General features: G+C 45.2%; 1 protein-coding gene across 1 annotated transcript in view; it reads left to right on the top strand.

The window, feature by feature from the left end:
• The window catches only part of mpp2b (MAGUK p55 scaffold protein 2b), a 386,468-nt gene that overhangs the window by 221,310 nt on the left and 140,349 nt on the right, over positions 1–24,809 (top strand). The window contains exon 2 of the mRNA XM_070864011.1: positions 6,933–7,051. Within this exon, the coding sequence (XP_070720112.1) occupies positions 6,933–7,051 (119 nt within the window). The remainder of the gene's footprint in view (positions 1–6,932; positions 7,052–24,809) is intronic.

The raw sequence follows: 24,809 nt of genomic DNA, 5'->3' as shown, positions 1-24,809 counted from the left end.
ATTAAATGGTGGAGCAGACTCGAGGGGCCAAATGGCCTACTCCTGTTCCTATTTCTTGTTTCTTAAATCAAGCACTCCACCCACCCGTCCCTCCAACCACCGTCTGCCCCATCTGTGACAGAGATTGTAGATCCCACATTGGTCTCATCAGTCACCTTAGAACTCATTTTAGTGTGGAAACAAGTCATCCTTGACTCCAGGGGACTGCCTCAGAAGAAGAAGATTGCGTTGGTGATGGAGATCAACTAACTCAGTGCAGATCAGCGATCATAACCGAGACATTCCTGGTCTCTACAGCTTCATAAAAACAGTTGGGCTATTTACCTTTTGTGGGAACCGTGTTGAGTGCTTGAAACTCATTGCTATATTCAAAATGTTCTGATTTTTTTTTCTCTGTAATCATTTTGCTTTTCCTTCTCTAAAATCAAAATTATTTTCTACTACTTGTAGGTCCTACATTTTTAGCATTTTATGAAATGGCTGGCCTTGTACCTTCCATACAAGTACAACAAATGTCACTGCATAGACCCCCTATAGGAAGTAAAGTGGATGGATGCTTGATAATGGTCTCTTCATGAGTGAACGAATGAAAAGTCTACCTTCATCACATGGGTTGGATCTATTTTAATAATGTATAACACCAGTCTAGTTTAAAATACCACAATCACAATCTCCATTAAATGTCCTATCTTAGCAGCAAGCTTCATGCAGAGACACATGCAATGTAGTGGGAAGCTTAATTAAACTCTATCGTTGTACTTTCAGGGCTGACTTGGCTCCCTGATGTGGAGTCAGTTCTAAATCAGCTCTGGAATAAATGTTGCACACTGTGACAGCGCACTAGGGAAAAGACTCGGTATTTGAGTGTATCATTAATGAGATAAATGGGTATTACCACTTTTTAAAATAAAAATGTCGTTATCATTTTCTATAGAATGGCTATCCAGGCATCTCAATCATATATTGACGTAAAGAGGTAAGGTAGAATTTATTGCTAGCAAGTATTTTATTGCAGATAAAAAATAGAGAGCGCAAAAAGTGATATGGATAACTTTGTAACCTAGATGAGTCCAACGTTTGCTAGGGTGATATTAGCACATTTTCACTTCCAGCAAGAGTGAAACATCTTGGTCCAGAATTTACTGTAGCAGAGCATCTAATGGTGTCTGCCATTAGTTAGACTTGCCCTTGTACCCTTCAACTCAAAAATGTTTTTGCTTTCCAAGTTGCTGAAAATGCAAGCTGATAATGGCGCAGTGTGGGAAACAGGGCATCTGGGACCTGAGTGAACAGGGCAACCAACAGCTTCTTCACCAATGAGATTGAAGGATTGGGAAATAAGCACAGGAAGGACTGGGAAGGGGGGTGAATTAAAGGAGGGTGAATTAAAGGGGCATGTGAATTCAATGCCAAATCAGGTACAGAAAGAGAGATAAAGGGCCCAAGTTTCGGGCCGCGCCTAAAACGGCGCAGCCCGGACCTGGACGCCCGTTTTTCGCGCCAGAAAGTGCACCTAAAAAAAACGTATCTATTCTCCGGCTCCCTGCAGGTTCTCTGGAGCTCGGCTCGGCGCAGCACGAGCTGTTGGGGGCGGAGCCAGGTCCCTGCGCTGAAAACAGTGCCGCTACAGTGGGCGCGCATGTGCAGTAGCTCCAGGCGCCCAAAGCTGTGGGAGGGGCTCGAAGCACGCAGCCCCTAGCCCTGGCCGAATGGCCTTACTGGGGCTGCGTGAATAAGGCTCCTCCCACCCGACCCTCCCCCCGCTCCCCCTGCCCCCCCCACCCCCGGACCTCCGCGACTCTCTCTTCCCCACCAGGACCTCCGAGACTCTCTCCCCCTCCCCCCCGCCCCCCCCCCTCCGGACCTCCGCGACTCTCTCTCTCCCCCCCTCCCCCCCCGAGACCCGACACCACCTACCTGTAAATCCAGCCCGAGATCTTGGGCCCAGCCGTTCAGCCTCCTTCTCTCCCTTCCCCCCCCCTCTCTCCTTCCCTCCCCCCTTCTCTCTCCTTCCCTCCCCCTCTCTCTCCTTCCCACCCTCCCTCCCTCCTCTCTCCTTCCCTCCCTCCCTCCTCTCCCCCCCTCCCTTCTCTCTCCTTCCCTCCCTCCCTCCTCTCCTTCCCTCCCTCCCTCCTCTCTCCTTCCCCCTCTCTCCTTCCCTCCCTACATCCTCTTTCCCTTCTTCCCCCCCTCTCCTCCCCCTCCTCTCCTTGCCCCTCCTCTCCTCCTCCCACCCCCACCCCTCCTCCCATCCCCCACCCCTCCTCCCACTCCCTTCCTCCCCTCCACCCCCCTCCCAACCCCCCTTCTCCTCCCTCCCAACCCCCCTTCTTCCCCTCCCCCCCACCCCCCTTCTCCCCCTCCCCCCCCCCAACCCCCTTTCTCCCCCTCCCCCTCCTCCCCTCGCTGTCAGAAACACAGACACTGACAGACAGAGAGTGAGAGACACACACACAGACAGACAGATAGAGACACTGACAGAGACACACTGGGGGGACCATCCCAGCACGCTGTTGGAGGACTCCCGGTGCTGCAGTTAGTAAGTAGAAAATGTTTTATTTATTGATTTTAAAAAAAAATTATTTTTTATTAATTTTTTTGATTGATTTATTGATTGATTTATTGATGTATTTATCATTTATTATTGATGATGGCTCTTTATTTGTAAAACTGAAGTGTTTAATGTTTGTAAACTTCCCTTTAAACCCCCCCCCCATTCCCTACGCCTGATTTGTAACCTACGCCTGATTTTCTAAAGTGTAGACAAGGTTTTTTCGAATGTACAAAAATCTTCACTTACTCCATTCTAAGTTAGTTTGGAGTAAGTTTTCACTGCCTAAACTTTGAAAACAGGCGTAAGTGGCCGGACACGCCCCTCTTTTGAAAAACAAATTCTGTTCCAAAGTGAAACTGTTCTAACTGACTAGAACTGGAGCAAACTAAATGCCGAGAATTCAAATTTCTAAGATACTCCATTCTAAACCAGTTGCTCCAAAAAAACAGGAGCAACTCAGGCCGAAACTTGGCCCCAAAGAAAGGAAAAGACAAACTGGATTATGAAAGGAAAAGTAGAAAAAAATGTGCCATTTTTGAAATCTCCCTGAAAACTTCAAAACCTGAAGGAATGAGACTCCACACTTGTAGTTAATTTTCGATGCCAAAGGTTAATTGGCATTCATTTATACTTACCACATAGTTAAAAGGGTACTTACGCTTGCAATGACCAGATTTAACTTTCTGTGGCCAGTTTAATAGACACATACAGAACGTTCCAAAAATAAATAAATAAATGGGGAGGCTAAGTGCGAGATGCCATTTTTGTGAAACTAACGGCAGAGTGGCACAACTCAGACAGCAACTTTTTGATATTCACATTTAACTGAGCATCTGCTCCTTACCTGATGTTGCTGTATTAGTTACCCATAAATAACTGAGTGCCATTAGCTTTGCCATTATTTTGACAGCAAATTCAGCCCATTTTCTGGTCAATTGTATGTTAAGGTTTATAAAGATCATACTTCAGAAAGCTTTAATGAATTGCTTCATCTATAGTTTATTATCCATTTGTGATCATTTTGTGTGGGTCTGATGCATCAGAATGTAGTTTCAGAAAGAAATGACCTTGATTGGTACAATTTTTTTCAAAAAGATCACTTGATAACTGTTGACTTCACATTTTATCATTTTTTGAAACAAATATCCATTCATTAGCCTTGTAGCATTGCAGAGCAATCTGGACCAGAGAGAATCCAAAATAAAGTCTTGTCCTTCACTGATGTTTGAAACTTGTTGGTTAGTTTGTGATTCTTAGCTAGCCGATTGGGTGGCTCACTGGTATGAACATTAGTCTCAATTCTACAGATAATGTGCAATCTAAATTGTAATGGAGACTCCCTTATCTGATTTGTAAAACTTTGCACTTACATCTCTCAAAGGCAGTATTAGCCCTGTGCAATTTTTACCCACAGTAAAAAGGATGGCTTGCTATAAGTGAACTATTGAAGGAAAGCGAAATCTGTATTTTAAAAAAAAATTCTGCTGCATGGATCTCCCAAAGGAAATTGAACCAAAAATTCAGTCTATCATTCGTAATGTTTTGTTGCCCATTTAGTGTCACGTGGTATGTTCTTAGGGTCTAAAGTATGGAAATCCTCTACCAAGAACAAATGAATGGAAATGGTGACTGTAATTTCCAAAAGTTTCAAATAAACTTTCTCTCAGTTTATTACCTGATGGTGATAAATATGGATAGGGGGGAAATAACTGGGGGTTGAGCCCATCCACTTTGTTAGTTAAAAAGTAAAACATGGCAGCAAAAAATACCTAAAGTGTAAAAAAAATTAGAATGAAGTGAACAAAATGTAACAATTTTGGAGAGAGCATTCACTAAATATTCTTATCCTTATTCGTGACTGTGGGAAGATGGAAGTGTGCTGTCACAAATGAAATTTAGCAATGGCTGAATTATCTTAAAACCGATTACATTAAAAACCGTGAATTATATTTATCATTGTCTCTCCTCATTAATTGAAGGACTTTAGTTCTTTAAAACATTTTGACTAATTAGATTTTGATTATCAACTTAAACCTTTTTTTCACATTTTTACTCACATATAAATATCAATGCTTTGTCAGTGTGCTAAATATGCTGTGGCCAATTTCATTCTGACTGAAGTACAAAAGTAATTTGACTAAAATGAAGAACCAAGTGATTTTGTTATGAAAGGATTTATCTTGAATATCTTTTAAATTAATTGAAGTGAAACTCTTGTTATAGTTACTTCATTTGATTTAGCTAGTGAACCAAAAGAGATGATAATCAGGAGCCACTGTAATTGAACTGGACTTGTATGCCTGTGCTGCCTCTTCACCCTCTAGTATTGCATGGTATTTACAGCACAGAAACAGGTCATTCGGCCCAGCAGGTCCGTGTCAGTGTTTATGTTCCACATGAGCCTCCTCCCACCCTTCTTCATTTAACCCCGTTAACATATCCTTGCATTCCTTGCTCCCTCTTATGTTTGTCTGGCTTCCCCTTGAATGCATCTATGCTCATCGCTTCGGAGGCTTTGTGGGTAAATCTTTTGTGATACTGAGGCGCACCTTCCAGGAAGTTCACAAGTTAGACTGCTATCTGTCCTCAGTTAGTTGATCTTAGTCAGAGCGGTGGTAGAGACATGACAGTGATTCTCTCTAATTTGGGAAGTGTCAGCACACTCCTCTAATACCTGCAATGCTGATGCATTTTAAAGGATAAATGCTATCCATTGAATTGTTCCGTAATCTCTAAATGTTAGAGATAGCACTTTCAAATCTCTCGGTCTCAGTCACTCAATGTGTCTCAATCATCCCTTGTTATTGCTTATGCTTTTAAAGGACTACTGGTTAGAGGCATCTAGTGAGCAGAAACGATATGGAAGAGTGTACCAATGTGACGAAATGAAGTTCTGTCCCAGTCATGTCATGATTGGGAAGTTCTCATTAATCTCAATTCCATTAATGCGCATTCATAATTGTCAGAATTTGACACCACGTTGGGCAGCTTTACACACAACAGCTGCTGCCACAGTTTCTCTAACCAGCAGTTTGAGCACAAAAACATGATAACAAGGAACAATGGAGAGCTAAGTGGATAGACAACTTCCTTTATAACATTTTAGGATTACGTGACCAGTCTGTAGAGAACATGCATCTTCAAGCATCAAGGATTCATGTGCAGACAAGGTATTCTGTCTACATGTGTAAATGGCGTTCCCAGTGTGTGTGGTTATAGCAAAATTATACAGGCCTTACCATTGTCTAGTCCAGATTGCTTGGTTTATTTACAGCTGTGTCTTGCATAAATAAAATATGCTCTGTATTAAAAGATTTGCAATATTGTGCATCGTGCTGAATGGATTTGTTATGGTATCTTCACAGGTCATTCTAATAGCTTATTCCCAGTGCCAAGTGTAACCTTTCTCCTGCAGTGCTACCTGCTGTTGAAACAAAAGGCAATAGAACAATGCAATCTCTGCTCTAGCTGTGCCTGCTGCTACCAATACCAACTGTAAACTGTCACGGTTGTTGCTAACCAGCTTCATTACTTCCCTATTGTTGAGATTTATGCTGCCCCCATGGCCCTGCTTTGTTAAGTCAGATAAGCTGAACTTAGACACAGAAACAAGATTAGAAAGTCAAACACCTTGCCAGACACTGTTAGGCCCCAATGCTCTCCTTGCAGGCCTCCTAAGCTTCAGTCTGCACGACAACATCTCATCGAGAACTTATTCTCTGCATTTTATCCCACGATAAATCCTACTCAACTAACACCCTTGTCCTTTCCCAGCTCCACAGGCTCCCTATCCCCTAGCTCATTCATTTCTAAGTTCTCATCCTTGTCTGTAAATGCCTCCATGGCCTTGCCCCACCCAACCACTGCCACCCATGTTCTAGCTCACACGTTATACTCTTGCAACTCTTGTGCATCTCTCACTCCTTCCATTTCAACATTACTGGCAGAGCCCAAAACTTACAGAACTCTGAAATTTCCTTCCCAAAGCCCTCGACTCACTTTCAAAAGCTTCCTCAAAACCTACTTCTTCAATCGCACGTTTGGTCACCTCTAGAGCCCTCCTCCTAAACTCCTGCTCAGTGTCCGGTTCTTCTCTACAAAGTGCCTTGGGACACTAATGGTGCTATGGAAGTGCAAGTTGTTGTTTTAAGTTAGATATTTGTAATCTTTAAAGTAATTCACACAAGACAATTTATTTCACATTTCGTGATACTTTTTCAGGGGAACAACTTGACCTATGACTTTGCATTCATAGCACATTCTCAGGATCAGGCAATGCCTTTGACCACGTAGTTTGTATAGATTTTTATGTCGTATTTAATGGCATCCCATATATGGGGCACTCCATACTGAAATGTGCACTCTGTTCTTTCTATAGCTATGCAGCAAGTCCTGGACAACTTGAATGACTTGCCAAACTCTACAGGAGCCAAGGATCTAGATTTACTCTTCCTGAGGGGGATCATGGAGAGCCCAATTGTACGATCACTAGCTAAGGTAGTTATTTAACTTATACAGACTCTTGTATTGTAGTTCTTGCTTTGTGGAGTATTTTACATGATGCGTCTATAGACCGCCACTGTGAAATATGCTCGAGCTTGATTTGTTGCAAGCCTGGCTCCTCTGCTGTGCAGATGTTGGGCCTTAGCATATTAAATGAAAAGGATGTTCAAATGTGTTTTTCAACTTAACTGCTGACACATGCCATAAAATGCTTAAATGAGAAACTCAGGTTGATTGCCCCGAGGTTAAGCAGTGTTGCTTACAGAGTTAAGTAAACATATGTTGTTATGTAATGTTCCGCTACTAAATTGATCCAAAGAACTCTGACACATTGAGCTCAAAGCTCCCTCAGGTGAGAATAGCTTTTTAACAAGAGAATGCAGAGAAACAGGCATAAATACGACTCTTAATAATACTTTGAAGAATGCTGTACAGTCCAACAACCAAAAATTTGAATCAAGTGTGTTTTACTTAGTTTCCAAAGAATTAAAAAAGAACCACATTCATCTGAATTGTGAACAACAACAACAGCTTGTATTTATATAGCACCTTTAACGTAATGAACAGCCCAAGGCGCTTCAAGATTGTTATAAGACAAAAAAATTAATTTGACACTGAGCCACATAAGAAATTATGGCAGATGACCAAAAGCTTGGTCAAAGAGGTAGGTTTTAAGGAGAGTCTTGAAGGAGGACAGAGAGGTAGAGAGGCGGAGAGGTTTAGGCAGGGAGTTCCAGAGCTGGGGCCTAAGCAACAGAAGGCAATGCCACTAATGGTTGAGCGATTATAATCAGGGATACTCAAGAGGGCAGAATTAGAGGAGTGCAGACATCTCGGGGGGAGGGGGGGGGTGGCGGGGGGTTGTGAAGCTGGAGGGAGATTACAGAGATAGGGAGGGGCGATGCCATGGAGAGATTTATAAAGGGACATATTGGTATTTTTTTTAGATCAGCCTCTTTACCCTGTTCCTTGCTTTAAAAGTGAGAGACTGGGGGAGAGGAATTTTGTCTCGGAAGTTCTCTGATGAAAGTTTCTTCTGCAGTGACATCAGGGATGGACCTTGACTGGTGCTCATTATTCAGGGACTCACTGGCAGGGCATAGATATCTATCTGTAAGGTTGAATTGAGCCACCTGTTTAATAATATAATGTGGGGCATGAGAGACTGCAAGGCAGCACTCAAAATAGTTGCCTTCCTTTATAAGGTTGAAGATTAATTCGGAAAGCAGTTGCATGGCATTTCTCTTTAAGCCAATAATGTGTGGTGACGTTTTATACCACCAACATGCTGTGAGTGATATTCTTGTTTTAAGTTTATTTGAAATCCAAGAATAGATGAAAAGGAATAACATTATAATATTTTATATTTTAAAACAACATTATTTTTGGCAGTTTCAACAGTTCAGTTGCTAACAAATTTTACATGAAATTTGCGATGGCTGTCTGGTACAAACTGGTTTCTAATTGATGCATTGTTATCATACATGCCAACCATCAGCATTTAACACTGATAGTCAGTGTTTCTAGGCTTGTGCCTGCTTGCTGACAAGCAATGAGATTAATACTTCCCACACTGCCTGGCCGTGCCATTGAGATCATCGCAGAATGTTGTAGAAATCTCTTCTGCACCTGCTCAGTCATGCAATCATGACCCAGGCACCCAGTAGCAGGTAACTGAACCCAAATCACTGGTTTACATGCTTAAAACTCAGTGATTAATGTACAGCTGAGCGGCTACAAATTACAAAGATGTGCTGACTGGTAAATTAAAGTCAGTTTATAAACACTGTTGGATTAGTTGCTGAGATTTGGAAATTAATTTTGTCCATGGTGACGTTGATTTCTGCATAAGCATTTGGAAAGATGCCTAATCTAATTCCATTTTTTCTTTGATAAACACTAAGGGCTAGAAATTCAGTTGGAGGGTTCTTAAGGGGCTAATGTCAGGTGGTCGCTAAATTTAGCGCCGGGAAATGGTTTGTGATGGGAGCCACAAAATTCAGTGGAGTGGAGCGCTAAGTGAAACGTCCCACACTTCTCTTAGGCCGCTTGCTAGGCCGGGTGCGCAACTGAATATCCCGTGCTAAATAGCCAGCTTCGTAGCGCCCGAAGAGAAGCCTCCCTGCAACAAAAAACCGGCACAAAAAACATTCCCTATACATTACTCACCCCAAATAAAGTTAAAAATCATTATCGATCGCACTTGCCTCATGCAGTCATTCCTTCCCTTAGCGCCCCAGGATAGCTCTGCACACCAGCTTTCTCTGGCGGTGTCACTACGGGGTGCTACGGGGTGCAACCAAATGTTGCAGCCATGTCGATACCGGGGGCGTGACGCTCCCAGGCGATACTCCTCAGTGCCGCCGATACCAGCACACTGAATTTGCCGGGTGGCGCTAATGCCGGCACTTGCAGCTGCAAACCCTTTAGCGCCCCTGGAGAGGGCGCTATTAAACCGAATTTCTTCCCCCTAAAACTAGAACCAGATTTTCCTCCATGTACAGAATGATTGAACCATTTTCTGTAGATTCAAGTTTAAATCTGGCTCATTAAGGTTGATGATCATTGGGCCTTCCTCATGCACTTCATGCAGGAATAGGGTACTGAAGTTGCATGTTCAGCCATGAACTCATTGAATGGCGGTGCAGGCTAGAAGGGCCGAATGGCCTACTCCTGCACCTATTTTCTATGTCTATGTTTCTATGGCTGCTAGACTCCAGTTATTGTCATGTCATGAACGAAAGCTTAATCCATCAGATCTTTTATAGGGCAGAAATATATCTCAGGACTGCGACGACTTAGACTGAGTTTTATATAATGCTGTGCATGCCGCATCAGTGTTTGGTGTTCTAGATGGGTGGAGGGGGTAATGGTCTTAATGTTAGGAACCATCAACTTGCCTTGGAGTTTCCTCTTCTGAACTTGGCGAAGAGGATTCTGTATGAGGCATACATACCCTCAGTGCAGTTTTGGTTTCTATCCCGAAGAAGCAGATCCGAGTCAGTCTGAAAATGACTCAGGAATATTTCGCTTAATGTGGTTCTTCAGGGATGTATATCAGATCCTATTGAAGCTTGTGGAGTCATTGGAAATGACTAGGCTGCATTTTGCTCTTGTGGCGAATGTATAGGGTAAGTTGTGATTTTATGTGAGATTGCCAGGGTCATAAGGCTCAGGGGGAAACCACTTGCATTGGTTTCATCGCTTTTCATAGGCTACAAGGTTGTGAGTTCAAGCCCCACTTCAGAGACTTGTGCACATATACTATATTGGCACTTCAGTGCAGTACTAAGGGAGTGTCAGAGATGCTGTTTTTCAGTTGAGATGTTACATCGAGATTCTGTCTACCCTCTCAGGTGGAAATAAAATATCTCGAAGAAGTGCAGAGGAGTCCTCCCAGTGACTTGGCAAATAATGATTTTTCAACCAACACTATTCTTAAAAAAACACAGTGCTACATGCTGCACTTGCTGTGTGCAATTTTGGCTGCTGCATTTGCGCTATATAAAATTCAAATTCTTTCTGTTTGTTTGTGAAGTGTGCTCCAGCTACAAGATCCATGTAAGGATAAATGGGAGCACGTAACAGAAATGCAAATTGTGTTATTTACATCAATGTGTTTACATTAAAATGTTATTATTTGCTTATTATGTTTGTTATAAAATAAATCTTGGAAAAAATTAATTTCCAAATCTCGGCAACTATGATAAAAGCATACCTTAGGCTGCTGGGCTAAAAACTGGAAAAGATTCCATTGTAATTTGTAATAATTGCTTTATTTTAATATTTAAACATAAAGATAAATTATTTTTGGCTTCAAAGTTAGAGCCCCCAAATGCTGGAAAGTGCAATGAAAGAGAATAATAAAGAATTCCTGAGGGAGTCATGACCCCAGGCTGCTCTTGACAATAACTCTCATACTTTCAATGTTTACATCTACCTTTCTGTACTACAAGTAATGGAATATTCGATATGCCTTCAGTTTAAGTAAAAAGCTCAAGTCCCACTGCACTTTCAGTATTGCTACTTGATTGCACATGCGTTGGCAAAGTCACTGGGTTTTGAATTACTTTGAAATATGGACAAATTGTGAATGTGATCTCCAAAAGCATTGGTAAAAATCTTGGAATTCCATATTTAAAAACAGGAATTTAATGTATTTATTCAGCATTAAAGTGTTGCTGGCGATGGACTTATATTCAGGGCTGATTTCGGTCATCAGCTTTTATTTTTGAGAACATGTCAGTATTTGTTGTCAGCTTTTATGAACTTTCTGAGCTGCCATATATAAGAACATAAGAAACGTGCGATAATAGAGTGTAAAAAAAAATTACATTTTCCTGGTGAGCCATGAAGCAATAACTCTCGTGCTTTCTGAAAATGTTAAAGGAATGACTAAATTACAGTTAACATTTATTGATGAGGGCATATGTTTTCGATATTTTCAGCTGTCGGTGACCTGTGGGAAAATAAATCTATCAGCTGATATCTCCGTGTCTTTTAATTTTGTTTACAATTTAATTCTAGCATTAGAGTGTAACATAAGATTACAGATATCATCACTTGACAATACTGACCATACATATTTTTAATTACTTTGTTTTGTGATTGTTGTGATAATAACTTTTATTTATATAGCGCCTTTAACATAGTAAAGCATCCCAAGGCGCTTCACAACAGTGTTAGACAAACAGATAAATTTGACACCGAGCCACAGAAGAAATTAAGTCAGATGATCAAAAGCTTGTTTAAAGAGGTAGGTTTTAAGGAGCGTCTTAAAGGAGGAAAGAGAAGTAGAGAGGCAGAGAGGTTTTAGGGGGCAGTTCCAGAGCTTAGGGTCCAGGCAGCTGAAGGCACAGCCACCGATGGTTGAGCAGTTATAATGATGGATGTTCAAGAGGCCAGAATTTGAGGAGCGTAGACATCTTGTGGGATTGTGAGGCTGATAAAGATTACAGAGATAGGGAGGGGCAAGTCCATGGAGTGATTTGTAAACAAGGAGGCGTTGTTTAACTGGGAGCCAATGTAGGTCAGAAAGCACAGAGGTGATGGGTGATCTTAACTTGGTGCGGGCTCGTACACGGGCTGCTAGTTTTGGATGACTTCAAGTTTATGTAGTGTGGAATGTGGAAGGCCAGCCAGGAGTGAGTTGGAGTAGTCAAGTCTAGAGGTAACAAAGGCATGAATGAGGGTTTCAGCAGCAGAAGAGCTGGGGCGGAGGCGGGCAATGTTACGGAGGTGGAAAATGGCGGTTTTAGTTATGCCGCGGATATGTCGCTGGAAACTAATTTCAGGGTCAAATATGACACCTAGGTTGCGAACAGTCTTGTTCACTCTCAGATTGATGCTCGGGAGAGAGCTGGAGCCAGTAGTTAGGGAATGCAGTTGTGGCGGGGACAAAAGATAATGGCTTTGGTCTTCCCAATACTTAATTGGAGAAAATTTCTGCGCAAACTGAGTACTGTTTAACTAAGCAAGGTACATCCTTGGCTCTGTTTTATTTAGGCCCAAAGTGCCTGACTCTCAAAATGGCTGGCCTTTTATACCTGAGCAGCACCATGTGCTCAGTGGCCTCCAAAATGACAGTGACACACTGCAAAAGAAAGATATGTATTTTTAGTGCTAACAAGGATTCTGCTGTTGTCACTGGGTCTGGATTCAACTTTTACCAGGAGTTCCACATTCTCTGGGCAACTCCTGGGTCTCAACTTCATAACCTCCAACAGGTTCCTGCCCGAAACTAGCTGGAAGCCACAGCTGACAGTCAGGCTAGGGCGCGATGTTGGGTGGCAACAGGCTGCAGAAGGAACGGTCCCCAGCACTCGAGTATGTCATGAGGATGGGAGGTTTGGAGGGCCTTGCAATGGGTGTGAGAGGAGTGGGGGTGAGAAGCCCAAGGCAGGGGAGCCACTTGTGCTCCTCCTGGACCCACAAGGAAAGTCACAAATAAAAAGGGAACTTTTTGACCTCTTCAAGCCCCAACTTCTCTTCCTGCTAGGTTGGCCTGTAAAACACAATGGCTTCTCCATGCAGGCCGCTGATTAAAATAACAGTCAGGGCCCGATGATGTCATCGAAGCCCGCTGTACATATTTAAAAAAGGACCCCGCTTATTTCTGGCAGTGGTCATGCACAGCTGTCTGGAGGTCCCGTGTTCACCAGCTTTTCAATGGGATGCGAGAAATTTTGAATGGGTCTCGCAGCCAATTAAAGACACCGCGCACCAAAGAAATTATGGGCAACATTGGTGTCCCCCCACCCTGCACAGCTCAGAAGAGCAACAACAAAATCTTGTATTTATATAGCACCTTTAATGTAGTGAAATGTCCCAAGGTGCTTCGCAGGAGTATGGTTGAATTTCAAATTCAGTTGGAGGGTGAGAAAGTTGGATCTCAAACCAATGTCCTAAGCTTAAATAAAGGAGACTACAAAGGTATGAGGTCAGAGTTGGCTAAAGTGGACTGGGAAAATAGATTACGGAGTGGGACGGTTGATAAGCAGTGGCAGGCATTTAAGGAGATATTTCATAGTTCGTAACAAAAATATATCCCAGTGAGAAAGAAAGACTGTAAGAGAAGGGATAACCATCCGTGACTGACTAAGGAAATAAGGGATGGTATCAAATTGAAAACAAGGGCATACAATGTGGTCAAGACTAGCGGGAGGCCAGAGTATTGGGAAACTTTTAAAAGCCAACAAAGAACGACTAAAAACAATGATAAAGAGAGGGAAGATAGATTACGAAAGCAAACTAGCACAAAATATAAAAACAGAAAGTAAGAATTTCTACATGTACATAAAAAGGAAAAGCGTGGCTAATGTAAATGTTGGTCTCCGAGAGGATGAGACTGGAGGATTAATAATGGAGAACATAGAAATGGCAGAGATGTTGAACAAATATTTTGTATTGGTCTTCACAGTAGAAAACACAAAACATCCCAATAGTGCATAATCAAGGGGCTATAGGGAGGGAGGAACTTAATACAATTACTAGCACTAAAGAAGTAGTACTCGATAAACTAATGGGACTAAAGGCGGACAAGTCCCCGAAACCTGATGGCTTACATCCTAGAGTCTTAAAAGAAGTGGCTGCAGAGATAGTGGAGCATTGGTTGTAATCTACCAAAATTTCCTGGACTTTGGGGCGGTCCCAGCGGATTGGAAAACTGCAAATGTAAAAGGAGGCAGACAAAAAGCAGGAAACTATAGACCAGTTAGCCTAACATCTGTCATTGGGAAAATGCTGGAGTCCATTATTAAGGAAGCAGTAGTGCGATATTTGCAAAAGCATAATTCAATCAAGCAGAGTCAGCATGGTTTTATAAAAGGGAAATCATGTTTGACAAATTTGCTGGAGTTCTTTGAGGATGTAACGAGCAGGGTGGATGAGGGGGAACCAGTGGATGTGATGTATTTGGATTTCCAGAAGGCATTTGATAAGGTGCCACATAAAAGGTTACTACACAAGATAAAAGTTCATTGGGTTGGGGGTAATATATTAGCATGGACAGAAAACAGAGAAAATGGGTCATTTTCTGGTTGGCAAACAGTTACTAGTGGGGTGCCGCAGGGATCGGTGCTGGGGCCTCAACTATTTACAATCTATATTAATGACTTGGATGAAGGGACCAAGTGTAATGTAGCCAAGTTTGCTGATGATATAAAGATGGGTGGGAAAGCAAATTGTGAGGAGGACACACAAAATCTGCAAAGGGATATGGACAGGCTAAGTGAGTGGGTAAAAATTTGTCAGATGGAGTATAATGTGGGAAAATGTGAGGTTATCCACTTTGGCAGAAAAAATAGAAAAGCAAATTATAATTTAAATGGAGAAAAATTGCAAAGTGCTGCAGTACAGAGCGACCTGGGGTCCTTGTGCATGAAACACAAAAAGTGAGTATGCAGGTACAGGAAGTAATCAGGAAGGCAAATAGAATGTTGGCCTTTATTGCAAGGGGGACAGAGTATAAAAGCAGGGAAGTCCTGCTACAACTGTACAGGGTATTGGTGAGGCCACACCTGGAGTACTGCATACAGTATTCACGGAAGGATATACTTGCATTGGAGGCTGTTCAGAGAACGTTCACTAGGTTGATTCCGGAGATGAGGGGGTTGACTTATGAAGATAGGTTGAGTAAGTTGGGCCTATTATCATTGGAGTTCAGAAGAATAAAAGGTGATCTTATCGAAACATATAAGATAATGAGGGGGCTCGACAAGATGGATGCAGAGAGGATATTTTCACTCATAGGGGAAACTAAAACTAGGGGACATCGTCTCAGAATAAGGGGCCACCTATTTAAAATTGAGAAGAAGAGGAATTTCTCCTCTGAGGGTTGTAAATCTATGGAATTCTCTGTCCCAGAGAGCCGTGGAGGCTGGGTCATTGAATATATTTAAGACGGAGATAGACAGATTTTTGAGCGATAAGGGAATAAAGGGTTATGGGGAGCGGGCAGGGAAATGGAGCTGAGACCATGATCAGATCAGCCATGATCTTACTAAATGGCGGAGCAGGCTCGAGGGGCCAGGTGGCCTACTCCTGCTCCAATTTCTTATGTCCTTGTAAGACAAATAATTTGACACTGAGCCACATAAGAAGAAATTAGGGCAGGTGACATAAAGCTTGGTCAGAGATATGTTTTAAGGAATGTCTTGAAGGAGGAAAGAGAGATTGAGAGGTGGAGAGGTTTAGGCAGGGAATTCCAGAGCTTCGGGCCCAGGCAACAGAAGGCAAGGCCACCAATAGTTGAGCGATTATAATCCGGAATGCTGAAGAGGGAAGAATTAGAGGAGCGCAGACATCTCTGGGGGGGTTGTGGGGCTGGCAGAGATTACAAATAGCGAGGGGTGAGGCTATGGAGGGATTTGAAAACCAGGATGAGAATTTTGAAATCAAGGGGTTGCTTAACCAGGAGCCAATGTAGGTCAGCGATTACAGGGGTGATGGGTGAGCGAGACTTGTTACGAGTTAGGACACGGGCAGCCGAATTTTGGATCACCTCTAGTTTACGTAGGGTAGAATGTGGGAGGCCACCCAGGAGTGCGTTGGAATAGTCAAGTCTAGAGGTAACAAAGACATGAATGAGGGCTTCAGCAGCGGATGAGCTGAGGCAAAGGCGGAGATGGGCAATGTTACGGAGATGTTCATTTTGTTCTATATATTCCTGGAACCAGGATGGAGATGGCCCTTTTAAGCTTTCTGTGTTGAGCAAGGCAGTTTATGACAGGCCCATATATTTAATTCCAGCATGTCAAAAATGTGCTTAAATATTAATTTCATGACAAAAAACTGCATTATGCCACACAAGAGCATAATTTTTTCATAGCACAGTACACAGCACACACTGCTAAAGAAATCAAATTCATCTCTTTAAACAAAGGTAATAAGCTGCAAATTTTTAGGAACACAAAAGTGCCATTAAACCATCAGTTCTCAAACTGTGAGGTATGAGAAGTGTTCCAGTGGGAAGCAGCATGTTTAAGATATGGAGTGAGAAACTTGCTGTAATCTCACACATAAAGCATTGTGCAGTGTGCTGAGTTCCAAGCTGCTGCTGCTGCTGGGGCAACAAAAAACCAACAGTGTTGGTGGAATGTGCAGTGGGAACTTGAATAAGTGGTGATGGATTGTCGCTTGACATGTGGTCCCATGTAGGAGATGCAATGTGTCAGATAACCAGCGACTGCAACACTCTGTTCGGAAGCTGCTCCTCTCTTTAAAAAAAAAGATACAGAATCTTCAGAAGTTAGTGGGTTACATAAGAACATAAGAATTAGCAGCAGGAGTAGGCCATTCATCCTGTCGAGCCTGCTCCGTTATTGAGTATGATCATGGCTGATCTCCTGTCTCAACTCCACTTTCCTGCACTATCCCCATAACCCTTGATTCCCTTAACATCCAAAAATCTAACGATCTCTGTCCTGAATATACGCAACGACTAAGCATCCACAGCCATCTGGGGTAGAGAATTCCAAATATTTACCACCCTTTGAGTGAACAAATTTCTCCTCATCTCAGTCTCAGAATAAGGGATCGCCCAATTAGGACTATGAGCCCTATTTCTGGTCTCCCCAGCCACGGGAAACAGCCTCCCTGCAATCTACCCTGTTGAGCCCCTTAAGAATTTTAAATATTTCATTAAGATCACCTCTCATTCTTCTAAATTCTAGGGAATATAGGCCTAGTCTCAATCTCTCCTCATAGGACGATCCCCTGCCACCCCCTGCCCCCTGCCCTCACCAGCCAGAAATCAGTCTGGTGAACCTTCATTGCATTCCCTGAGGCAAGTATATCCTTCCTTAGGTAAGGAGACCAACTGTACACAGTACTCCAGGTGTGGTCTCACCAGGGCCCCATATAATTGCAGTAAGACTTATTTACGCTTCTGCAATCCTTTTGTAATAAAGGCTCACATAGTGTTGCCTTCCTAATTGCTTCCTGTACCTGCATGTTAACTTTCAGTGTGGCTCGAGATTATAAAGAAAAATTGGTGAGAGTCACAGCAGCAAAAATCTGGAAGATCCTGGAGCTAAAATTAAAACAAAGTGTTGAACTGTATGTTCTATGATTCTGTAAAGGAAAGGACAAGGCACTGAGATTTGAATCAAGAACTCTAATTGAAGAATTAGAATCTACACAGGTATGATGAGCCAAATGGTTTCTGTCTGTGTTGTAAATTCTATGGGGGAGAAATTGGCCTGGTTTCAACCTCCCATTAGCGCCTCCAGAGGGGGCGGTAAAGGGACGCGTAGGGGTTACCGACCGGGCGCGGTGAAATCACCGATGCCCACTGTTATGTATGTAAACATTACCAATGTGTAAGACTTGCCACCAGGGGGCGCACCTGTGGGAGACCATGCTGCCTCCTCACTCTGGAGTTACAATAAAGAGACCAAGGTCACAACAGTTTGAGCTTAAGATATACAGTCTTGTGGAGTTATTCTAAACATAACACCCGCGAACTTCCCTGGCGGTTTTGTGCTGGCGCTAACACTTACCGGCTCGCTTTCTTGCGCACCCGGAGATCGTTACGTCATCCTGTGCGCAGCGCCCCGTTACCACCCCGGATGTTAGATTCGCTCCTGCCCCCTGCAGCATCTCTGGCCATTAACAATGGCATTGTCATCTTGGCTGTCCACTTAGGGAACGATACTTAAAGGCAGTGGTGGTCAGGTGGGGCAAAATTTATTTATCTCCCCATTCTGGTGCCTGTGATTTCTTTTGCCCCCGTGATCGCTCAGCTCTGCACTCTCTTAAAAGTGCTTGGGGCTGCTATGCACGTAGTGCAGGTGCCATGGTCCAACAGAGACAGCATGAAGATTCATTCAACCCATCCCTTTAAGCAAGGGGAGGAGCCTGTACTGCACGGAACATTGTTCAGCGCTCTGCCGATACCGTCCCTCTCACTATAAGGGAAGTGGTAGCGCTTGATTTAGCACTCCACTTCCCTCTTGGAGCGTTAAAGCAGAAGTTTCTGGCAGCATTAAATCTTTTCCACCCAGCAATAGTTTTGCGTTCCCTGAAAAGATATCACCCCAACCAGGGTGCTGTGCAATTTCTAGCCCATTGTTTTCAAACACAAAGCATCTGAAAAGAGGGAAGTTTGATTAATGTTTCACATGTAGATGTTTGCCAGGATTATTCTCTCTCCACATGTCATGCAGCATGTATTTTGCTCACAGCTAGGCACTACAAACAGTAATGAGATGACAGACCAGTTAATCAATGTTTTGATGATGTTTGTTGAGGAAGGAATTTTGGCACTGGGACACTGGAAGCAGTCCATTCTCCTCTTCAAAGGACATGGGTTCAAATCCCACTCCAGAGACTTGAGCACAAAAAACTGATCTAACACTCCCAATGCAGTACTGAAGGAGCGCTGCACTATCGGAGGTGCTGTCTTTAGGAGCAAAGGTCGGAAGTGGCAAGGAGCAGAGATCAAAAGCGGCAAGGTGCGGAGGCTGAAAGCGGCAAAGAGCGGAGGGAGGGACCGACGAGGTCCGGAGGTCGGGACTGGCGAGGTCCGGAGGTCGGAAGTGGAGAGGAGAAGACGGACGAGGCACGGAGGAGCGGAGAGGTCGGAGCCCAGAGGTGTAGCTACGTGGACAAGACCAAGGGAAGGCGCAGCACCGGCCAATAGCGAGACTGTGAGGTCATGAGGCTCACATTGCGTACTATGAATTCCACGTAGAGAGAGGTCCTGTGGGAAGGAGGAAGGAAGGAGGACAGTAGGAGTATGTTTGAGTTTGTGTGTATGTATTGGCACATGCGGCAGAGCCTGGTCTCCAGCCGTCTTGGATCCTCTTGCCACTGGACCAAGACTAGGCTCCGTCAAGCCCTTGTGGTGGCTGGTGTGCAACGGCCACCCCACAATAAAAGAATTCACACAGTCACCTGAGTACTCATTTTTAGTGTGGCAACAAGTCATCCTCGACCCTGAGGGACTGCCGATGATGATGAGTTGGTAGCACCCTTGCCTGAGTCAGAAGTTTGTGGGTTCAAGTCCCACTCCAGACATTTAAGCACAAAAATCTAGCAGGCATCCAGTGCAATACTGTGCCGCCTTTCAGATGAGACATTAATCCGAAAACCCGTCTACTCTCTCAGATGGATGTAAAAGATCCCATGACACTATTGGACAAAGAGCAAAGGAGTTATCCCCAGTGACCTGGCCAATATTCATTCCTCAATCAACATAACAAAAACAGATTATCTGATCATTATCACATTGCTGTTTGTGGGAGCTTGGCTTGCGCAAATTGGCTGCTGCGTTTCCCACATTACAACAGTGACTACAGTTCAAAAAGTACTTCATTGGCTGTAAAGCACTTTGGGATATCCTGAAGTCGCGAAAGGCGCTATATAAATGCAAGTATTTCTTCTTTCTTTCAAATAATGCAGTAGGAGTTTACAGCATCTACCTGAATCACCAGAACAGTCAGTTGTGAGTGGTTTAGTTTCTCATTAAAGGCTGGCACCTCCAATAGTATTGGATTAGAGTGTTAGTCTAGATATGTATTCAAGTCCTTGGGCCCAAGTTTCCACAAGAAAAAAAACGGGCGCCCCTCTGAGCTGGGCGCCCGTTTTTAGCGCCTAAAACGGCGCCTAAAAAAATCCTCGGTATTCTCCACCTACTTACAGGTCCTGTGGCACTCGGCGCAGCCAGCACGAGCTGTGGGGGGGGCGGAGCCAGGTCCCTGCGCTGAAAACAGTGCCGGGACCTCTGCACATGCGCGCTACAGTGGGCACGCAAGTGCAGTAGCTCCGGGCACCGAACTGTGTGGGAGGGGCCCGAAGCACACAGACCCTAGCCCTAGCCCATTGGCCTCACTGGGGCTGCGTGAATGAGGCTCCTCCCACGTCCAGCTCCTGCTCCCCGACCGAGACCCGAGACCCGAGACCCGCTCCCCCCCGCCCCGACAGAGACCCGAGACCCGCTCTCCCCCCCCTCCCGCCCCGACCCGAGGCCCGCTCCCCCCCCGCCCCCCGACCCGACACCCGCTCCCTCCCCTCCCCTCCCCTCTCTCTCTCCCTCCCCTCTCTCTCTCCCTCCCCTCTCTCTCTCCCTCCCTCGCTCAGCAGCACGAACAGCTGCAGAATTCTCCCTGGCTGAAGCACTTTCACACAGGTAGGAAGATGGTTTATTTAATCTTTTCTTGGCTTATAAATGTTTATTCAGGTTGGATTTATTTGTATAATATTTGTAGAAGTATAAATAAGGATTTATTGTCAAATTTAATGAGTTCCCTTCCCCCCAACCTCGTTCTGGGCGCCTAATTTGTAACCTGCGCCTGATTTTTTAATATGTAGAACAGGTTTTTTCAGTTCTACAAAAATCTTCACTTGCGCCATTCTACTTTAGTTTGGAGTACATTTTCACTGTGGAAACTTTCAAATCAGGCGTCAGTGGCCGGACACGCCCACTTTTGAAGAAAAAATTCTGTTCTAAACTAGAACTGTTCTACCTGACTAGAACTGCAGAAAAAAAAATGTGGAGAATTGCGATTTCTAAAATAGTCCGTTCTCCACCAGTTGCTCCTAAAAATCAGGCGCGAATCATGTGGAAACTTGGGCCCCTTGAGTGGAGCTTAAACCTGCCGTCTTCTGCTGAAATTTGACTCCATTGCATCTTGTTGCCCCTTGAACCAATTTATGTTCTTCAATTCAGCTACCTTCCCTTGATATATTTATCCCTAAACTCTCTTATTCATTATGTAAAATTAAGTTCAGTTTAAGTTCCTTTCTTCGTCCAAATTTCCTCATTTTGAATGTGTATCCTCTGGTATTTAAACTCTTCGAAAAATGTTCCTGTATGAAAAAATTCCTTATACCAGTCTGCTTAATCACTAACCTGCATGACATTTTACCAGATTTGTAAAATGACATGTATCAATATGATTTGGCGATGTTGCTGGTTATTCTGAGAATTGATGCAACTCCAGATCTTCTTGGAAATGCAACTAATCAAAATCATAATTCCTAACTCTAAGAGTAGAAATAAGATTGTGTTTCCAGTAATTGTCTGTCGCTATTCTCATTTTCACTGTTTTCCACGCATAAAGGAGATTGATGGGCAATGTAATTACACAACGTCTTGATACAGGAGATTTGAAAGGTTAGTTCTGTTTGAAGAAAAGTATTTTGTTTACTATATGGCCTCCTTCAGAAAAATTAGTCTGGTTAAAATGAAAGCTCCTCCATGTCGCTTTTGACAGATTGCTGGCTATTCATGTTCGAACACCAATAGGCTGGAAAGTACAGCTAGAATCTAACATTGCTCAACGTGACTGATGATTCTGACGAAGAATGGAACATTTTTCACTTGCATCATGTTATGTGGTTGAACAACCACTCCATATATAAGTCAGACAATCCTGGCATTTTTTCCCCCGTCATTTTCCATAAGCTGCCAACACCTAGAATTCAATTCAGGAACAAATATTTCTAAAGACGGAGGCTGCTTTATATCATGTTCACCATGTCAAAGTGTTGAACTACTATCAATTGCATGTACAATTTATATAACACATTCACTCTAGAACTTGAAACCTTTAAATCTAATTCTACAAGCAGTTAGCAAGGATGCCAACACACAATCACTGAGTCACCATAAGCCTCCACTGCTGCCGAGGGACATGGGGAGGGGATCAAAGGACCATGTGGTGGTGTTCGACCAGCGCTGGCATCCTATTGGTAGGAAACCCATGGTGGTGCAGCAAGTGTAGAAATTGTTTTTTTATTGATAGCTGGTTGGATTGCACAACATATTCAAATTGACCAGCCACTAAAAATATTGTTGCATTAGTCACTTGTGTAAATTCAGTACCCGTTTGGATGTTTTATTTCTAAATCTTATAGCCATTAGCATCTCACGCTATTAAACTTTGCAAAGATTGCTTGGTGATGCCATATTTGGAAAGATTATGCAAAGTTTTGTGACTATTGTTTGAAGTTTTGGGCACCATGCTTTCAAAAGGACACCAATGTGTTAATGAGGATTCAGAGAAAAGCAGTGTGCGTGGTTCTAGTACTTGACACTATTTTAACACGTGAATTTAACTCATATTTTCATTAATTAGAATGGGATTCAGAGTTATAGGATAAGTATAGAGCTGTGCAAATGTGTGAAATGTGATGGTTCCTGAAGGATGTGCTTAGTTGTACTGCAAAAGTGGCCAACAAGCTCCATCCTTTGTTTCTGATTGATCCCCTTGAAGATAAGCCACACCCTGAAGTTTCACAGGAATGTGTCACTGGAACCGTCCATCCCAAGGTCTCACTGACTTTGACTTCCTGAAGCGACAGAGGACAGAGCTCCCGAGAAGATAGCAAGGGCCAGCCAAAGTGCCTTACCCCTGTCCAAGTACATCCCTCCCCCAGCCGAAGTACTTTACCCCAGTCCAAATACATCCCTCCCCCAGCCGAATTGCCTTATCCCAGCGCAAGTGCATTCTTTCCTCCCCCCGCCCCCCCCAACTCCACCATAGATGGGGCAAGCATTGTGTACGGAATGTTAACAAGTTTATTGGGCATGAAATAAATAGTGACAATCTCGTGACTTCTGGAAATCATCCACTCCAATGATGTAGGGGGTTGGAAGAGCTTCTTCACTCCCGACCCGTGCCTCTTCCCTTCCCCCCCGCCATTCTCTCTCTCTCTCTCTCTCCCCAGCGCCTCCCTATCCACCCCAGCCTCTCTCTCTCTCTCTCCCCCGACCCTGCAGCCTCTCTCTCTCTCCTCCTCCACCCTCTCTCACTCTCTCCCCCCCACCCTCTCTCACTCTCTCCCCCCCACCCTCTCTCTCTCTCTCTCCCCCCCACCCTCTCTCTCTCTCTCCCCCCCACCCTCTCTCTCTCTCCTCCCCCCACCCTCTCTCTCTCTCCTCCCCCCACCCTCTCTCTCTCTCCTCCCCCCACCCTCTCTCTCTCTCTCCTCCTCCCACCCTCTCTCTCTCTCTCCTCCCCCAGTCTCTCTCTCCTCCCCCAGTCTCTCTCTCGCTCTCTTCCCCCCAGCCTCTCCCTCCCTCTCCCCCGCCACCCAGCCTCTCTCTCTCTCCCCCCCCACCCCCGCAGCCTCTCTCTCTCCCCCCAGACTCTCTCTCACTCCCACAGTGCCTCTCTCTCTCCCCCCAGCCTCTCTCTTCTCCCCCCCGGCCCCCAGCGCCTCTCCACCACTCCAGCCTCTCTCTCCCCGCCCTCCCCCCCCCCCCACAGCCGCTCTCTCTTTCCCCCCCACCACTGCCTCTCTCTCTCCCCCAGCCCCTCTCCCCTTCCCCCCAGCCTCACTCTCTCTCTCTCTCTCTCTCCCCCCCGAGCCTCTCTCTCTCTCCCCCCCGAGCCTCTCTCTCTCTCCCCCCGAGCCTCTCTCTCTCTCTCTGTCCCCCGAGCCCCTCTCTCTGTCCCCCGAGCCCCTCTCTCTGTCCCCCGAGCCCCTCTCACTCTCCCCCCCCCCCCGCCCCCCCGAGCGCCTCTCTCTCTCCCCCCCGAGCCTCTCTCCCCGCAAGCCTCTCTCTCTCCTCCCCGAGCCCCTCTCTCTCCTCCCCGAGCCTCCCTCTCTCCTCTCCTCCCCGAGCCTCCCTCTCTCCTCCCCCCCCCCCAGCCTCTCTCTCTCCTTCCCCCCCCCCAGCCTCTCTCTCTCCTTCCCCCCCCAGCCTCTCTCTCTCTCTCTCCCCCCCCACAGCCTCCGTCTCTCCCACACAGCCTCCCTCTCTCCCCCCAGCCTCTCTCCCTCCCCAGCCTCTCTTCCCCCGTCCCAGCCTCTCTCTCTCCCCTCCCCCCCACAACCTCTCTCTCTTCCCCCCCCCCCCCTCAACCTCTCTCTCCCCTCCCCCCAGCCTCCCTCTCTCCCCCCCAGCCTCTCTTTCTCTTCCCGCCCCCCACAACCTCTCTCTCCCCTCCGACCCAGCCTCTCGCTCTCCCCCCCGAGCCTCTCTCTCTCCCCCACTCCCCCCCCCAGCCTCTCACTCTCCTCCTCGAGCCTCTCTCTCCTCCTCGAGCCTCTCTCTCCTCCCCGAGCCTCCCTCTCTCCTCCCCGAGCCTCCCTCTCTCCTCCCCGAGCCTCCCTCTCTCCTCCCCAGCCTCTCTCTCTCCCCCCCAGCCTCTCTCTCTCCCCCCTAGCCTCTCTCTCCCCCCCCCAGCCTCTCTCTCTCCCCTCCCCCCACAACCTCGCTCTCCCTGCCCCCCCCAGCCTCCCTCTTTCTCCCCCCAGCCTCTTCCCCTCCCCCCAGCCTCTCGCTCTCCCCCCCCAGCCT

This window comes from Pristiophorus japonicus, chromosome 21, assembly GCF_044704955.1.
Source record: "Pristiophorus japonicus isolate sPriJap1 chromosome 21, sPriJap1.hap1, whole genome shotgun sequence".
NCBI classification, from domain to species: Eukaryota; Metazoa; Chordata; class Chondrichthyes; family Pristiophoridae; genus Pristiophorus; species Pristiophorus japonicus.
This window is presented reverse-complemented; position numbering and strand designations above follow the sequence as displayed.